Raw genomic sequence first — 18827 nt, forward strand, 5'->3', positions numbered from 1 at the left:
CTTCTTTTTTTTTTCAAGATTTTATTTATTTATTTGACAGACAGAGATCACAAGTAGGCAGAGAGGCAGGCAGACACAGAGAGGGAGAAGCAGGCTCCCTGCTGAGCAGAGAGCCTGATGTGGGGCTTGATCCCAGGACCCTGGGATCATGACCCGAGCCTTAGGCAGAGGCCTTAACCCACTGAGCCACCCAGGCACCCCTGGGCCATATCTTCTTATCCTTTCATCTGTTAAAGTGCATCTTGGATCTTTGTACACTTTGATGACTGTAGCCATTACTGCAATGGACATTGGGGTACTGATGGCCCTTCTTTTTACTGCATCTGTATCTTTGGGGTAAATACCCAGGAATGCAATTGCAGAGTCATAGGGTAGCTCTATTTTTAATTTCACAAGGACTCTCCACACTGTTTTCTAACATGGCTTCACTAACTTGCATTTCCACCAACAGTGTAAGAGGGTCCCCCTTTCTCCACATCCTTCTTTACACTTCTTTCCTGTCTTTTAAATTTTGACAATTCTAACTGGTGTAAGGTGGTATCTCAATATGGTTTTGATTTGAATATCCCTGATGGCTAATGACGCTGAACATTTTTTCATGTGTCTGTTATAAGTAGGCAACTATTTGTGATATAAACTGTTATTCTCCGGTATCCATGTAGGAAAGAATGTTATGGTTTGATATCCATGGCAAGGAAAGAATTCTTGAGATGTCTATGGTGCAAAAGGTGATATTGTGAAAGCATGGGGACAGGACCCAGGGGCAGAAAGACTGCACTCTATCATGAGGCATGGCCCATTATATACTTTCAAGTCAGAGGGGGTTTATATAGCACAAGTATCTAAGGAATTTTGGAAGCAAGGTATCCAGGACCTTGAGGGGGCTATCAGTTCTTGGGAAAAGGTCATTTATTACCAACCAAAAATCCTTACTCATGGGACCCTTCTGATGTTTATCCCTGGGCCATCTGCTTGGAGGATGATTACCAATAGGCAGCTAGGGGGTTTGAGAAAAAAGGGAAGTTTCCAAAGGAAATATTTTATGTTAAAGTAGACTTACAGGATCCTGGTGGGGGTTGGAGAGTTCAGGTCAGGATTGTCTTTTCCCATTAGCAACCTATTAACATCATGGCAGTTGAGTCCTTGGAGGAATGTCACTCTACCTGTTTCAAGGATATGTCAATGACCTGTAGGCATAAGGATATTAGAACTTTTTCTTCTGTCTTTGTTTCCCACATCATGATTAGCTTTCTTCCTAATAAAGGTCTTCCATCTAATCGATTCTTGAATACACAGACACACAGACACACACACACAACTCAGCATCATAGCAGAAGGCAATAATGTCATTTATATCACAGAACAAACCTTGAAGACAAGTTTCTAACTTTTTTTTTTTAAGATTTCATTTATTTATTTGATAGAAAGAGATCACAAGTAGGCAGAGAGGCAGGCAGGGAGAGGAAAGGAAGCAAGTTCCCTGCTGGGCAGAGAGCCTGATGCAGAGCTGGATCCCAGGTCCCTGGGATCATGACCTGAGCCAAAGGCAGAGGCTTAACCCACTGAGCCACCCAGGTGCCCCTCAAAATAACAGATTTAAACAAAACATATTTGAGTATGGTTGATCCATCAGTAAGTTATTTAGTAGTAAAATCATGACAAATACAACATTTGAAATTGTATCTCAGCAAACACTATGATCAGCAGTCAACACTGAGGGCATTTTCATGAAAGTGAGGCTGGGAGTAGGGCCCCAGTCCGGGCTCTCCCTGTTCACCACACACAGGATGTCTGAGCGGGGACCCAGAGAAACAGGTAAAGGTGGAAACAAGACAAGGGTAGTAGGAGGCTAGAACTGTTATTATTCATGGACAATGTGATTACATACCTGAAACAGCAGAGATTGTATTTTGAGGTCAGACTAACAAGAGAATTGAGAATGTCGGGAAGGGAGAACTTCCCCTGCTTTGTGGTCCTTCTCACTGGTCTTAGAATCAAATTGACATGAGACAAGTGTACGTCCGTGGAACCCACACAGATATGCAAGTCCAAAGACAACAAGGCACCACGAAGCTTACTTGAGCTAAGGAGAGGGGCACGGAAGAAGACACCTTGGCAAGGTGAAAAGAGAAGCTTGGAAAAACAAGATTGTTCCATCAGGCAGATGAGGGGCTTTGGTTAATACTTGTCTTCTGCTGCAGGTCACCCTTCCGATGTATATTAGGCAGTTACAGGGGAAGCAGAGGGCTTTTCCTGCATCTGCTGGGTTTATATTACTTTTAGCTCAAAACAACTTTTATGTGCCACTTTTTGGAGCAGCCTGCTTTGTGTCCTTACAAGAACGCAGAACAAACCCTTAACACAGTGACATCAGTCTTTCTGCTTTACTAGCAGTAATTTTAAAATAATGCAAACAAAAATTGAAGGGGTTGCATTTCCCATCAGCAAATACACTGTGACTCTTTCTTATGAGGCATTTCTAGATTTGCACAAAGGAGGGCATAACATTAAACATATCAAGTGGTCTGATTAAATTAGTTTTTGACTTAATATAAGAGATCATAAATATCCTTACTATTATGAGTTGAACTGTTTTTTTCTCAGAGAAGATATTGTTAAGTCCTAACCCATTCGCCCTCGGCCCCCGGCTTCCTCAGTGTGATCTTACTGGAAGTGGGGGTCATCATTGATATAATGAGTTAAGATGAGGTTACCCTGGGGTAGAGCACATCTTTAATTCAGTATGACAGGTGTCTCTATAGAAACACATGCATCATATGAAGATGAAAGATTGGAGTGATGGACCACAAGCCGGGAAAGTCAAACACTGCTCACCAAGACCAGAAGCTAAAAGAGCAAGGAAAGATTTTCCCCGACAGGCTTCAGAGGGAACATGGCCCTGCAGACATCTTCCACACTCAGGACTAGGAATCAATACATTTGTTTTTGTTTTGTTTTGCCTTTTTTTTTTTTTTAACATTTCTGATTTAGGCCACCCTATTTGTGGTACTTTTTTTTTTTTTTAAGATTTTATTTATTTGAGAGAGACAGAGAGAGAGAATGCACATAGGCAGAGGCCCTACTGAGCAGGAGCCTCTTGTGGGACTCGATCCCAGGACCCTAAGATCATGACCTGAGCTGAAGGCAGACATTTAACAACTGAGCCACCCAGACATCCCTATTTGTGGTACTTTGTTAAAGCAGCCCTAGGACTCCCATATGTTTATCAAATGCACAATGAAATAGTGTAAAATTATGTACTGGACACTACAGTCTTTTCAACATATAATTATTATAAAACTCTTGAGACCTCATCTGTGATACAATTTAAAGGAAAAACACTGGATATTTAACAAAAATAATAACTTTGGAATTGAATTTATTTATTTATTTATTAGATTTTATTTATTTATTTGACAGGCAGAGATCACAAGTAGGCAGAGAGGCAGACAGAGAGAGAGGAGGAAGCAGGCTCCCTGCGGAGCAGAGAGCCCAATGCGGGACTCGATCCCAGGACCCTGAGATCATGACCTGAGCCGAAGGCAGCGGCTTAACCCACTGAGCCACCCAGGCGCCCTGGAATTGAATTTAGATGAAACTTGAGAATACAGGGATAGGAAAAACAAAACAAAACAAAATAAAGCAAACCCAAAACCAAAAAACCAAAAAACCCAAAAAACAAAAAAAACCAAAAAAACCCAAAACCCTCCTATGGGTACTCTTTCCAGTGGAGCACTGGGGCTGTACACATGCCACTAAAAGAGGCCTTCGAGTGACTCCATTTTGACCTCAAACATTCTGGTTGGGTTCTTCTTTCCAGCTTGAGTCTCAGCTCACATGGAAGATCCTGAGAGCAAATCACTATGAGGGAAACTGAAAGCACCCCCTCACACAGTTAAGGATGGCCCTGAGCCAGCCAGTGCCCACCAATGACTGACTCACAGACGCCATCGCTTTGACTTCCACTGCCTACCTGCACTACTCATCCACCCACATTTGCCCTACATTTTCCTTAAAAGGCAGATAGACATTCCTCTAGGAACTCGGCTGCCTTGATGTTAACACTTTGCTAAAGGCAAAAGGCAATCCCAGCCTGATCCCCCTGGATCCTGCACGTCTACTTTAACATGTAAAAACTCCTTTAGAATTTTCCCGATGCAGGGCTCAGACCTGAGCCTCAGGCAGATACTTAATGACTGAGCCAACCAGGCACCCCTAGAACTACACCGATTATGGCTCTGAGAAAAGGGAGAAAGGTCCTGCACAGTAGGGAAACAGCTTCCCTAAAGGATTACCCAACCACACCGGATCTGACCTTGACTGGGATTATCTACCTGGGAAATGGCTTGGAAGCAACCACAGCTCATGCCTTGCTGATCTGGCCTATGCCACTGCCAGTGGTCTGGCATAAGTCTTCTTCACCTCAAACATCTGTTCTACCGTGTGACATCTTAAAGCTGCCCACATGATCATCCAACACCCTCCTCCATCCATTGTCACGGATCTAGCCAGGGGAACTTACAGTCATCACTGATATCCAACAGCATTAGTCCTCAGGAAGACACAGGAGGTCGATCAAATCATCAGGATAAACCAAGACTTTCCTACTATTGAGAAACCCACATTTTCCATTTCTTTTCCCCATTACATGTATTCATCAGATGACACCAGCAAGAGCTCCTTGTGCCTTTGCAGTGACTAAAAGGAGTCACTTCTGGGTCCCTCCCAACATGGGAAATAGTTCCTCACATTTCCTTTTAATAGGTCCTGTCTTTCTGGTGAAGGATGGTGCCTTCCTCACAGTTTACTTAGACTCATATCCCACATCATTGTGCTACATGTCTGCATTAATACCCATTTGTTTTCTGTCTGTCTAATATCAATTAAGCATTTTCTGAGGACACTATCTCAATAATACAGGCAAAAAAGAATGGTTGTAGTGCCTACATAGGTGGAAAGAAACATGACCGCAAATACAACTGGAGCTCTGAAGGAGGTCATAAAACAAGTACAAGTTATTTTTCTACATCTAGGGAGTCACAGTCAACTAGGGGTAGTTGTCCTCCTCTACATGCTAATTCTTCAGCTTAAATATTTTCTGTCTCTTCCCTGGGCTACCTCATTACTCCTATTGGGATAGATGTCTCTTTTGGGTTATCTAGGACACACGTAGGATGGTCATATGTACATATGCACCTCATAGACACATCAAAACAACATTCAATGTAGGAAGTGGGGCACATACCTTCATTTAGGGCCATGTTGCAGTGCTATAGAGTCCGAAATCTAAGTCCAGAATATGCCATTCTGACTAAAACAGACTTAGAGAAGTGCTGTGGGAGATGGATTCTTCTTTATGAGACATGGGAAGGAAAGCACTGGGAGAAAGGAGAGATGGTGGCTTACAAGGACAGACTGCAGATGTCATATGAAATGTTCCACTAACTTGTCACCCTGCCGCATGCTCACTGTGGAATGCACTAGTGAGTAGGTCTCCTGTTAGTGCAAGGTCCCTGCAAAACTGCTGGCTACACAAAATCAATGCCAAGTAGCAGTATCATGGAGTACGTGAGCTCAAACATGAACAATACCTTTCTGTTACACACCTCAGTAATACACCCACTGTAATATCATCGTATTCACAAAGAGGAGAAAATCACAGCATAGACTAGGGGAAAACATAATCACATAACCCTTCCTTCAGACCACTGGGAAAATGGATTCCTAGGTTTATTGTTCTACTCTAGGATCAAACAGGTGAATGATTCTATCAGCTCCCTACAACTCTCAGTGAGACAGATGAACACTAGACATAGGACAACACATCATTCATGACACACCCATATCCGTATGTTGAAAACCAGTGTTTTATTAATGAAAATATATTATGTTCACATATACACTAAGTTATGCTTTGAAAATCCACTCTATTGTTGACATTCGAAATACAGAATACACATGTGCAAAAGCATTCAGTGTTGCAAGAAATCTGTGGAGTACCTATTTCCAAAAATTTCATGACAGATGTACACTCCTCAGAAATGTGTATGTTCAATGGTATGGCATTGGAGGGAAGAGTTAGCTACCCTCCTTCAGTCATCTGTCAAGATCTCATTTAACCACATACATTCATACTCTCTAACAATTGCACTTAGGAAGATACATTCATAGTTTATTCCATGGCTACCTCTTTTTTCTTAAAGAACAATTAGGAAAACCTCCTATTTCTAATGTTCAGGAAGTCCTTTAGTTTCAATACATGCAGAAGTGTGTGCTCTGAACACCTGCCTCATGGAATCTTACATCAGTGTTATAACCGTAAGCACCATCTCCACTGAGATGTACTTCATATGCTGTGTATCATACGGTCCTCTTCCGTGGAAAATTAGGTACACAGGAGACCATCTAATATCTTTGATGTAGCAACATGAGTGTTCTTACACACCCAGAAGGAACAGAGAAATATTCCAGAGTGATTTCAGAGGAAATACATTAATATTGTTAGTCACAAATCTCAAATAGGTTTAATGTAAAAATTTAAAAAATACTGAAATTCATATATATATATATACATATATAAAAGTATATATGTATATATATATATATACATATATAAAAGTCCATCCACTAAATCTGTTCAACAGATTACCATATATTTTATAAGTGTTCAGGTCTGATTTCTCCTTATAATCACTAATTTCATGCAGGGTAATGCAGGGTAATGAGTAGGGTGAATAATGTATTCCATTGGCTTCATTTCTGTAACATTTATTGGCATCTGATGTTCAATTCAATAGTTTTCTAAACAGTGCTAACTTTCAATTGACTTTCCTTAATGCACTGGTGTGTGCTCCAATGTATACTAAAATGAAGGCCTCTCTACATTCACCATGTTCCAAGGCTTTGAATCTAGTATGCAATTTGACATACTGAGTAAGCACTGAATTCCAGTTGGCCACATTCTTTACATTTCGCACTTTCACTCCTATATGAAAACAATGATGTTAATTTAAGAAAGTTGGGAGTCCCACTGAGGGGTCAGACACATTCTTAGCATTTGTACACTTACTCTATTTAAAATCTCTCACATGGAGTAAGGAGTCCTTAGGCACTCTCTCACATTCATTACATCCATAATTTTCTCTACAGTATGAATTCCTTAATGGGCCATTAAGGGTTGTGTGCCTGCCAGGGATTTGGCCACATTATTCATCCAGTGTCTTTCCAGTATGAATTCTCAGTTTAGAAGGTGTGCATGCCAGACAAAGGCCTTGCCACACTGGTTATATTTGTGAGGTTATTGTCTAATATGAATTCTCTCCTAGGCATGAATCGGTGAGCATGCTTTAACCAACCTTGCTCAAGTTCTTTTTTTTTCTTTCTTTCTTCAAGATTTTATTTATTTATTTGACAGAGAGATGAAGAGAAAGCACAAGTAGATTGGACGGTCAGGTAGGAGCAGAGGGAGAAGCATGCTGCCCTCTGAGCAGGGAGCCTGATGCAGAGCTCAATCCCAGGACCCTGGGATCATGACCTCAGCCAAAGGGAGGTACATAACCACCTGAGACACCCAAGTGTCCCTGTTCTTACATTCTATACACTGGTAAGCCTTCTATCTAGTATGAATATTATTTTTAGTGAGAACCAAGTGCCTTTAAAGGTCTAACATCATTCCTGATGTTGGTAAGGCTTCTTTCCAGGATGAACTCACAAACGCTCAGTAACACTTGACCTCCAGTTAAAGGCCTTGCCACATTCATGATATTCGCCAGATTTCTCTCCAGTATGAATTCTGTGATGTCGGGTAAGGGTTGAGCTGTGTATAAAGGCCTTGCTACATTTTTGACATTGGTAAGGTTTCTCTCCAGTATAAATTCTGTAATGTTGAGTAAGGCCTGAGCTGTGGTTAAAGGCCTTGCCATAGTCTTGATATCGGTAAGCTGTCTTCCCATTATGAAGTCTTTGAAGCTGACTAAGCCTTGAGCACCAGTTAGAGGCCTTGCCACATTTTTGGAATTTATAGGGTTATGCTCTAGTATGAGTTCTACTATGTCAACTGAGGTGTGAGTTCACCTTAAAGGCCTTGCCACATTCCTGACTTTGGTAACGTTTCTCTCCAGTATGAAATCTATGATGTTGAGTAAGGTGTGAAAGGCAGTTAAAGGCCTTGCCACATTCCTGACATTGCTAAGGTTCCTCTCCAATATGAGTTCTGTAATGTTCATTAAGAGTTGAGGTGTCCCTAAAGGGCTTGCCACATTCTTCACATTGGTAAGATTATTCTCCACAATGAATTTGGTAATGCTGAGTAAGACCTGACCTCCAGGTAAAGGCCTTTCCGCATTCCTGACATTGGTAAGGTTTCTCTCCAGTGTGAGTTATGTGACGTAAATAAGGTATGAACTCCATTTAAAGCTCTTGTCACATTCCTGACATTGGTTAGGTTTCTCTCTTTATGAATTATCTGATATTGTATAAGGGCTGAGTTGGGGGGCACCTGGGTGGCTCAGTGGGTTAAGCCTCTGCCTTCAGCTTAGGTCATGGTCCCAGGGTCCTGGGATCGAGCCCCACATCGGGCTCTCCACTCAGCGGGGAGCCTGCTTCCCTTCCTTTCTCTCTTCCTGCCTCTCTGCCTACTTGTGATCTCTCTCTCTGTCACATAAATAAATAAAATCTTAAAAAAAAAAAGGGTGAGTTGGAGATAAGGGCCATGCCACATACTTGACAGTTAAGGTTTCTCTACACTATGAATTCTGTGATGTTTAGTAAGTTGTGAAGGGATGGCATAGGCCTTACCACATTCTTGACATTGGTAAGGTTTCTCTCCAGTATGAGTTCTATGATGTTGAGTAAGAGATGAGCTCCAGTTAAAGCTTTTGCCACATTTTTGACATTGGTAAGGTTTCTCACCAGTATGAATTCTGCGATGTTTAGTAAGATGTGACCTCTGGCTAAAGCTCTTGCCACATTTTTGACATTGGTAAGGTTTTTCTCCAGTATGAGATCTGTAATGTTGAATAAGGGATGATCTCCAATTAAATCTTTTGCCACATTTTTGACATCGGTAAGGTTTCCCTCCAGTATGAGTTATATAATGTTCAATAAGAGTTGTACTGTCCTTAAAGGGCTTGCCACATTCTTCACAAGGGTAAGATTTTTCTCCACAATGAATTCTGTTATGCTCAGCAAGACCTGACCTCCAGTTAAAGGCCTTGCCACATTCTTGACATTGGTAAGGTTTCTCTGCACTATGGGTTCTGTAATGTTGAATAAGGGATGACCTCCAATTAAAGCTTTTGCCACATTTTTGACATGGGTAAGGTTTTTCTCCTGTATGAGTTCTGTGATGTGCAATAAGAGTTGTTAACTCTTGTTGTTTAACTGTTGTTAAAGGGCTTTCCACATTCTTCACGTTGGTAAGATTTTTCTCCACAATGAATTCTGTTATGATCAGCAAGACCTGACCTTCCGTTAAAGGCCTTGCCACATTCTTGACATTGGTAAGGTTTCTCTGCGGTATGAATTTTGTGATGCTGAGAAAGATTAGACCTAAAGGTAAAGGCCTTGCCACATTCCTGGCATTGATAAGGTTTCTTCCCAGTATGAATTCTATGATGTTGAGAAAGGTATGAAGGGCATTTAAAGGCCTTGCCACATTTTTGACATTGGTAAGGTTTCTCTCCAGTATGAATTCTGTGATGTCGAGTAAGTGTTGAGCTGTGGTTAAAACTCTTGCCACATTGTTGACACTGGAAAGGTTTCTCTCCAGTATGAATTCTCTGATGTTGAGTAAGTTTTGAGCATGATGTAAAGGCTTTGGCACATTCATTACAGTTGTAATTTTCCCCTGCAATATGAATTTGATGATGTCTATATAGACTTGAGTGATCGTTAAAAGCCTTGCCACATTCTTGACATTTGCAGGGTTTCTCTCCAGAACAGATCTGCGAATGTCCATTTACGGATGAACAGTCCTTAAAGCTTTGATTGCCTTCTTCACATTTATATACTTTTTCTCCAGTATGCATTCACTGATGTTGATAGTGGTGAGTGGCAGTCAAACGATTTACCACATTCCTTAAAAATGTAGTTTCTTTTCCCAAAGGGATTATCTCATTGATGTTTAGGCTTGATGGCTGACTAAATATGGTCCCTGGTTTATTAGATGTGAATGGGCTTTTTCCCTTATCAATTCTCTGATGATCACCAACACTGGAGGACTGGTTACGAGCTTTCCCACATTCACTATATTTATGAGGACTGTCTTCCAAATGGTGACCATTATGTATAGTGAGGTTAGAGCTTGGATGAAAGCCTTCCCCACATTTATCACATTCATACTGGTTCTCTGCAAACCTAGCCCTGACACAACAGTGAACACTGGAGCCCTGGTTCAATGTTTTCTCAGATTCAGTGCACTGAGCAATTCTGTCTCCAGTGGAAAGCCTCTGGTCATACTGTAGGGTCAACTCCTCAGTGAAGTCCCTCTCAAATGGATCCCACTGAGGACTTTGTTCTTCATTTCTAAATCTCTGATTTAAAGTCAGGCCAGTCCTATCTTCCAAATGGCTCAAATCATTATTTTCAGCATGAACTAGGTTACTTTCCAGATATTCTAAACGGTCTGTGGACAAATTGCTATGGTAGACTATCTGACTGGAGCTTGTCCTGACAGAAACACACTGCTCTGCAGAAATGACTTCAAAAGGAAGGTTTTCCACAGCGGTTTATATCCTTCACCATTTGGGGAAGTGAGATTCTCATTAAGGGCAATTCCTTGGCTTTGGTGTATCGTCCAGGATTTCTTTGCTGCCCTTCATTCTTCCCATCACTATCCCAGTCTGTGCTTAAGTGTAATATCTCAACAGAACTATCTTTGTATCTGTGAGTTGACCCGTTCTGGAAAGAACCTTCTATGCTCCGCTGTAGCAGGAAACTCGGGGTCTCATGAGAAGACAGAGCTGAAAGATACCAAATAAAAGTAAAGTCATTGCACTTACTACATTCAGAAGAATATACCGATGACCTTTAATGCAGAAGCATCAAGTCAATCAGAAAATGTCAGAACGATGGCTGACAAGGAGTCAACAGGCCCTCATTTCCCCATGGATATGCAACATGGAACACAACATATTGACCATATATACTAACAGATAATTCTATGATATGGTTACAGTGTAGATTATATCTCTAACAATAACAAAAAGGATTATATGAGCTAAAACTTAGCAGAAGACTGGAGGATATGGGAACAGAAAACTGAATTGAATCAGAGTACAGTAAAAGTGTAACTAACTTTAGGAAGAAAATTATAAAAGGCAACAATATTTGAGGGGAATAACAAGATTTTGGGTGAGAGCCATAGAGAGAGGGAATCACATGCAGGCATCACACTGAATATTCAGTTTTAATTGAGCCTGCATCCGAGGACCCTGAGATCAAGATCTGAGCAGAAATCGAGTCGGTACTTACCCAAGTGAGCCACCAAGCATCCAATTATTTTTTTAACTCTTATCTCTGTAGTAAAGTTCTCACTTTTGTTTTCTCACTCCTTGAGTATATTTATGATTGCAACCTTAAATTCTTCATTAAGCTCCTTAATACTGTTTCCATTGTGTATCTGCCCTTGGTCTTATAAATTCTTTCATCTTGGCATTTCTCTAAGTCTCTACTTTCCTCTGTCCATTAGAAAAGTCAGTGATGTGTCCTGTTGCAGGGGCTCTCCTTGCCTGCTACCAGCAGGGTTTTTGGTCCCTGGCCTGAATGTGGCCAGTTTGAACTAGATGAGCTCTGTTCTGCTTATGAAAGGAGACCTCACATCAACTCCACCAGGATTACAGCCCCGCAGAACTCTCTGCTCAGGAGATGTGATGTGGGCAGGGGTTAACCTTGCTGAGCCTGAGGAAAGCCTCACTGAGAAGGGAAGTTCCCTCAGATCACAGTGGGTGAGGCCTGGTGCAAGCAAGGCAGACAGCCAGTATCCTCACTGAGGGGGCTCAGCCTTTATGCTACAGGACAGGAGAGGGCTCCCATGTTGTGGAAGCCACATGTCACTGAAAGTTTCCTCTCAGGAATGTGCTCCTAGACTACTGAATACTCTCCCCACTGTGCACCCCAGGTGTTCTCCAGATGACTGTTTCCACACTCAGTGCCCCCAGGTTGTTTGCCAACCTTCTCTCCAAGAGCACCTTAGTGCCGTCCTGGTTCTCTCCCATCCAAAGCTGCTGACCATTAAACCTCCAGGCTTTAAGATGTGCTGGCTTCAAGAACTCATAAAATTCAGGCCTTCTCCCTCTCCAAGCCAATGGCTTTGGGAAACCTCCTGAGGCATCCCCTGAGTGGTCCTCTGTCATGACACCTATTGCACAACTGGGCCTCCCTGCCTGCCACAATGCTATACTCCTTTCCTCCATAAACCATGTCTCCACACTATCTGCCATATTCCGTGTCTCCTCTTCTCTCCTCTTACTTGGACAGGAGTTTCTCCTGTCACTCTTCAGTCCAATGTCTGGGGCATTTAGGATGACATGACATTTACCTAGTGGGGCTCATGACAAGACACATGAGTCTAGGACCCTCCTACACAACTGCCATTTCTTCTGCTGGGAATGCTTATTGTTTTAATCCTGTTAAAACTCATATGGATTTTATAAAGCTGGTACACAAACCAACACATAAAAATTAGCTCTGTTTCTACATAACAAAGAACCATTCCCAAAACAGAGACATCATACATTTATGGCCAACCCCCGCCCCCCTCAAAAAATGCTTCCAATTTAACATAATGGTAGAGTTCAAACCAGAAACAATGAAAAGTGCAATAGACTGTGCAGGAATCAAAGAATGAGTAAGTAGGAAACCTAACTATATTCTTTCACCGGAATAATTGAAACACAATAAATCTTGAAGGGATCTACAGAAAACGCAATCTCTACCAAAACTCCAATGCCATTTTTGCACAAAGATCAAAATCCATCCTCTTGTTATGTGGATGTCAAGGGATAATCCATACCCAAAATAATCTGGGAAATGAAGACCATATATCCTGATTTAAGGCATACAACCAGGCACAGTTATCAAACTAATGTCCTACAGACATGATGTCAGGAGTAGAATAACAGAAAAGTCTGGCTGAGCTAGATATGCACGTCTCCAATGTTAATGTGTGTGACAATGAACTGAAGATCCTGTTAAAATTCATACTCCGATTTGGATGTTTGGGTAGCATCTGAGTTTCTACTTTTCACAAATGTGCCACCTGATCGACAATGCTCAATATACCAGAACTGAATCACGATAGTTGCAAAGGTTCCTAAAAAGGGGGCAGAGCATACAGGTGAGTATGGAGTCCTTCGCTTCCCTTCACTCTTCATTCAAGCCAGCCCTACTCCTGCATAGCAAACTTAACCCTATCACTCCTCTCTGCACCTCCTCTTATTTCTCCTTCTTCAATTTTCCATGCCACCATACTCATGGAAACAGCTCCCTCCTTCACAAGAAACACAGGTGCAATCTGCTTCTGTGTACAATGCTGAATTTTGTAGCTTCGATCCCACTGAATCCATGGCCTTTATCAATTTCAAGTTTCCCCTGCATTTCTACTAATACCCATGGCTTCAGGCTACAAGATTACTTGTTTGAAACTAGGCTTCTTTCTGAAAACTGACTTTGCCTACAATGAGCAGTTCTACAACCTGGTTGCACTTTCTGGTCTTCCCCGAGGAATCCACCTCCAAAGAAAAGCCTTCCTGATGCTCCTCGGTGGTGAGAGTAGGGAGACCACACTCAAGGAAATGGAGTTAAGAAGCTCTCACAGGAATAACTGTCCTTCCATGTATGCCCTGGGCTGCTCTTCCTGCGCAGCCTCTGAGGACTACAGCTCTTCTTGGTCTTCCAGTTCCCTTCTTTGCTCTGCTGGGCACATGTTCTCTTTCCCTGTCCCTTCCCTTCCACATTCAGGAATGTTTATCTCCAATGTGATACAGATCAGTTTGCTTTCCTAGGACTTTATCCTACTGTTAGGATTAGCTACTTTGGAAGAGTAGGTTTAGTTTTCTTTACCTGCAAATTCTTAAGACACTATTTTTTTTTAAGATTTTATTTATTTATTTATTTATTTAATAGAGAGAGAGATCACAAGTAGGCACAGAGGCAGGCAGAGAGAGAAGGGGAAGCAGGCTCCCCACTGAGCAGAGAGCCCGATGCGGGGCTCGATCCCAGGACCCTGAGATCACGACCTGAGCCGAAGGCAGAGGCTTAAACTACCAAGCCACCCAGGTGTCCTAAGACACTACTTTAATCTACATATGTATGTGCTTCTTGACATCCACCTTGATTTCCTTTCTATTAATATATACTTTACAATGTTCCATTACATTAAGTGTACAACATGGGGATTCAACAACTCTATAGGTGCTACTATACTACCAATAGTAGCTAATATCTGGCACCATAAAATGCTATGGGAAAACCATTGGAGGAGTTCCCTGTATTCTTTACACCCCCTAGAAGTCTGTACTTCCCATTTCCACTTTCTCATGTTGCCCATCATCCTTCTCCATTCCACACTGGTAACATTCAGGATATTCATTGTATTTGTGTCTCTTTCAGCTTTTTTCATTGTGTCTTGTCATTGGTGATAATGTGGTTTGACCCAGAAGGTGTTATGCGATGTGAACCAAGTGACATACAAATACTATACGTATTCACTTATGTATACAACCAAAACAACAACTTAAATGAACAAACTAGAGACAGACCTATGAAAGGCTATTTTGTTTTGAATAAAGTCCACAGATAATCTCAGTAAATATAAAAATTCCAAGATGACACACATTCTATACTGTAACCTGTTCCAATACAGGCAGAAGACAAGAGACTCTGAGGTCAAAGTCCAAGTGTCTTATGGCTCATGACACAGCAAACATCGTAAACATCTTCATCACACTAATTCCACTTGCCAGCCGCCCACCCCCAACTCAAACAGGGACACACTGCACATGCGGTGGGTTTGTGTTGGACACGCTGAACATAGGAAACCCCAGCATCTTCAAGGAACATCTAGCGTATATGCCCCATCCTTCGCCATGAAAACAAACCATCTGTTTTCCTGTACAATAAACTCATCTGTCCTCGACCCAAGATTAAGATGCTATCACTATACTACCAAGCATTTTTATACACAAATATAAGTGAAATGACCATTATAACTAAAATGTCCATCAAGGAAACGCTCATACAGATCACGAGGTCACCACATGACTTCAAGGAAGAGTGAGAATACTGTATAAGGCACAAGTGTGATTTGGCTAAGATATCCACTACGGTGCATATACATTTTCCTTCATGATCTTTTGCTGCTCACTTGGCACTGCTATACAGTCACATGCAGGGTAGATGCCAAAGTCAATGTACCTGGAAGGTTTGATTTTAAGATCTTCCAGCCATCAGTCATAGGGCCAATGACAAAGGCCTGGAAGATACCCAAGATGCACACCATACCACCAAAGACACATCCCTGGCCACTCTGTGAACCTAACAATGTAGCATTCATCAAAAGTCATGGTCAAAATCTTTCACCCAAAAGCTGTCAGCATGAGTGGTACTCCATTACAGACAATGTCCACTGATTGCCTATTCTCCTGTGTAGATGAAACTATCTGCTTAAGGGGAACTGTCAGCACCTGTGACTGACCTCGGTGTCCAGCCAATGTTTTGAACTAGAACATTCTATGTTCTCTGTCTGGGTAGCTATGCACGTTCTAAGTCACTTCCCATGGCTGATGCTAGCTTCCATTCCTGCACCACTAGAAGCCTGAAGAAAGACCCTAGACAACCTGAAAGCCTCTCTTACAGGCTTCTGGGGAGAAAACCAAACCAGCACCATAGACCAAGCACTGAGCATAACCTCTTGCTCTACATGAGCAGGGAGACTCATCAGTGAACCTGGGCAGCCACAGAGCCCAGCCTATAGTCCTGTCCAGCAACAGAGAGTGACCTTCGGTCCTGCCACATGTTCAGCATCACCTCTGACCCTCGCTGATCACGGAGTTGCCAGCATAGGTTTTGGAGGCACTCAGGAGTCCACACATGTCCATGGACAGATGTCTAGCCCTCTGTGCTCAAACAGAGTAAGTTCATATACAAAATGATCATGCATGGTTTATACCAGAAGCTTCAGAGGTCCATGGGATGCCTCTAGAAGGAATGCCAAACAGTTGGCTACATTCAGATGATAGAGAATAAAACCACTCATACTCGCCTTCCTGCCATTTCAGAAAGGAACGCACAGATACAAGAGTGAGAAATTCCACAGGATTCCAATAAAAATTGGCATCAGACAGATACTTCCATGTTTCGAATGCACACAGGGTATTTTTTCTTTTTACAAGGTGCACTATTGCCATTCAGTGAGGATTCAGTATGAAACATGACTTACGGGCTACTTTTTAATGATTAAAAGGAAAATCCAAAATATTCACTAGCATCTGACACCATCCTCTACATACTGCAAACAACAGATGTCCCATGGTTACTGAATCTGCTCTTAATGTATTCAGTGCTTTGGATCCAATGGGTTAGGGCTAATACTATTCTCCTTGTACTGAAAGAAATGATTTATTTTTTTCATTTATGGATTTTGAAAGAAATGATGTAGATAAAGAAAGGTATAGTGAGCCTCTCACTATTGGTAGAGTCAGGGTTTGAATTTGGCTGACCTACATAGGAACATGAGGCACACAGGACAAAGCAGAAAGATGCCCTTCTTTTTTTTTCTTTTTTTCTTTTTTTTTTTTTTAAAGATTTTATTTATTTATTTGACAGAGAGAGATCATAAGTAGGCAGACAGGCAGGCAGGCAGAGAGAGAGGAGGAAGCAGGCTCCCTGCTGAGCAGAGAGCCCGATGTGGGACTCGATCCCAAGACCCTGAGATCATGACCTGAGCCGAATGCAGCGGCTTAACCCACTGAGCCACCCAGGTGCCTGAAAGATGCCCTTCTAGAAGGTGACCTGGGTTGGATTCTTTTTCCTCCTTGACATGCCAATGATTCATCCAGCTGTGCTCACACAGAATAGCTTCCCTGAACGGACACTTCAAAGTCAACATTCCAGCCCACACCACACATATGTAGCTTGAGTGGTTTCCTGGTTGACTCCTCCATACTATAAACAAAGGTCAGGCATCCAAGGTGCAATACAAGAAAGCACCAACACACAGGAGTCTAGGTTCACACCTGGAGAACCAAGATGACACACCTGAGTATCTCACTACATTACTCAAGGGCTACTACCTTTCCTGAGGAACCCGACTATGAAGATGTAGGTTCACAGAGTCTAGTCCCTAGACAGTCACCTGACACTGGGTAAGAAAGGAAAGGTAAGGGGCTGCACCCCAAGCTACTGACATGGTAATGTAAGGCTGGGTACAGGGATCCAAATTTACAAGTGTTCCCGGTGATTCTGACCCAGACAAAACTTGACAACCTCTGCAGGAACTAAGTCATAATTATATCCTGAGTTATCCCAACAGAAGTCACTCTGAGAGAACCTCCATGCTTGTGGTCATGTTCGTGTTGGGACACACACACACATACACACAACATACACACCATGCATTTCCTTTATTCATTAATAAATCTGACTCTTAACAGAATCTACCTTGGCTTCCTCCTCTTCCATGTCTCTTCTCTCCCCCCTCCTTCAGCTTGCTGAGATCACCCCAGATACACTTTAGTTCATGTTCCTGAATGAAAGCAATCCAAATTTAGGTGAATGGGAACAGGGGTTCTGGGGTGGCTCAGTTGGTTAAGTTGCCACTCTTCATTACAGCTCAGTTTATGATGTCAGGGTCCTGGGTTCGATCACGTCATCAGCTCTCCACTCAGCAGCAAGTCTGCTTCAGGATTCTCTCTCTCTGCACCTTTGCTCTACTCACTAGTGTGCTCTAAAATAAATGATGCTTAAAAAAAAAAAAAAAGTGGGGCTCCTAGGTGCTTAGAGGGTTAAACTTCCAACTTTCATTTCAGATAAGGTCATGATCACAATCTCAGGGTTCTGAGATCGAGCCCTGTGTCAGGCTTCATGCTCACTAGGGAGTCACTCTGAGATTCCATCTCCCTCTCCCTCTGCCCCTCCCCTGCCTCTCACCTGAGCTATCTGTAAAATAAATGAATACATCTTTTCTTTATTTTAAACTGATCTGGAACTTATGTAAATACTTTTTTAAGTTAAGAAATGCATGACAGACACTAATACATGTTATGGATTATATGGTGCTGAATATAGCATTCTCACGATAAATCTGTATTTGACTATTTTTATTGGATGATCAGAAACAACTGCAGGCTTAAGCAGCTCTTTATCACGATGCCAATGCATGCAGCAGAAAATCAGCATGCACTCAGATTAAGGACACTCTCTGCTTCTTTGAAACAGCTAGTTAGCTTCAGGGCAAAGTGTCATCACCTTTGTGCCAGACACTGTGAAAGAATTCAAACAAGAGACACTCACAAACATCTTCCACGTCCACCTCTGCTACAGTTGTGTGTTTCAACATAGACCGGCCCTTGTGACAGTTCTGGTCAATGGCATAGAGAGAGTGGTGCCTTGGGGAGGATGATTTCCCTGAATGGGAGCAGAAATGGTTCAAATCAAATCTCCTATGTCCTGTCAGGTTTACACTGTGTTCTTTGCTGCAAGAAACATGACTGCTCTCTGGTGCTGAGCAGTTATCTTGGGGCCAAGAAAATTCAAGTATAAGCACTATGGCGGAGGGAGGACAATCCCAGAAAGAAGACATGTAAAAATCAAGATTATACTCGTGGTTA

General features: G+C 42.1%; 2 protein-coding genes across 2 annotated transcripts in view; both read right to left on the bottom strand.

Annotated features, from left to right (window-relative positions):
• Positions 1-8118: 8118 nt before the first annotated feature.
• On the bottom strand, positions 8119-10250 carry LOC122911691 (zinc finger protein 420-like). The gene is made up of 3 exons (XM_044256658.1): positions 9461-10250; positions 8753-9369; positions 8119-8382 (listed from the first exon to the last, which is right to left on the bottom strand). Exons 1-3 carry the CDS (start codon positions 10026-10028, stop codon positions 8278-8280), a joined length of 1290 nt encoding a protein of 429 aa, XP_044112593.1. The 5' UTR covers positions 10029-10250; the 3' UTR covers positions 8119-8277.
• Positions 10251-10701: 451 nt separating this feature from the next.
• Positions 10702-18827, bottom strand: part of LOC122913316 (putative protein ZNF720) — a 59418-nt gene continuing 51292 nt past the window's right edge. The window contains exon 5 of the mRNA XM_044260081.1: positions 10702-10961. Within this exon, the coding sequence (XP_044116016.1) occupies positions 10702-10961 (260 nt within the window). The remainder of the gene's footprint in view (positions 10962-18827) is intronic.

This window comes from Neovison vison, chromosome 7 (genome assembly GCF_020171115.1).
Source record: "Neovison vison isolate M4711 chromosome 7, ASM_NN_V1, whole genome shotgun sequence".
Classification (NCBI taxonomy): Eukaryota; Metazoa; Chordata; class Mammalia; order Carnivora; family Mustelidae; genus Neogale; species Neogale vison.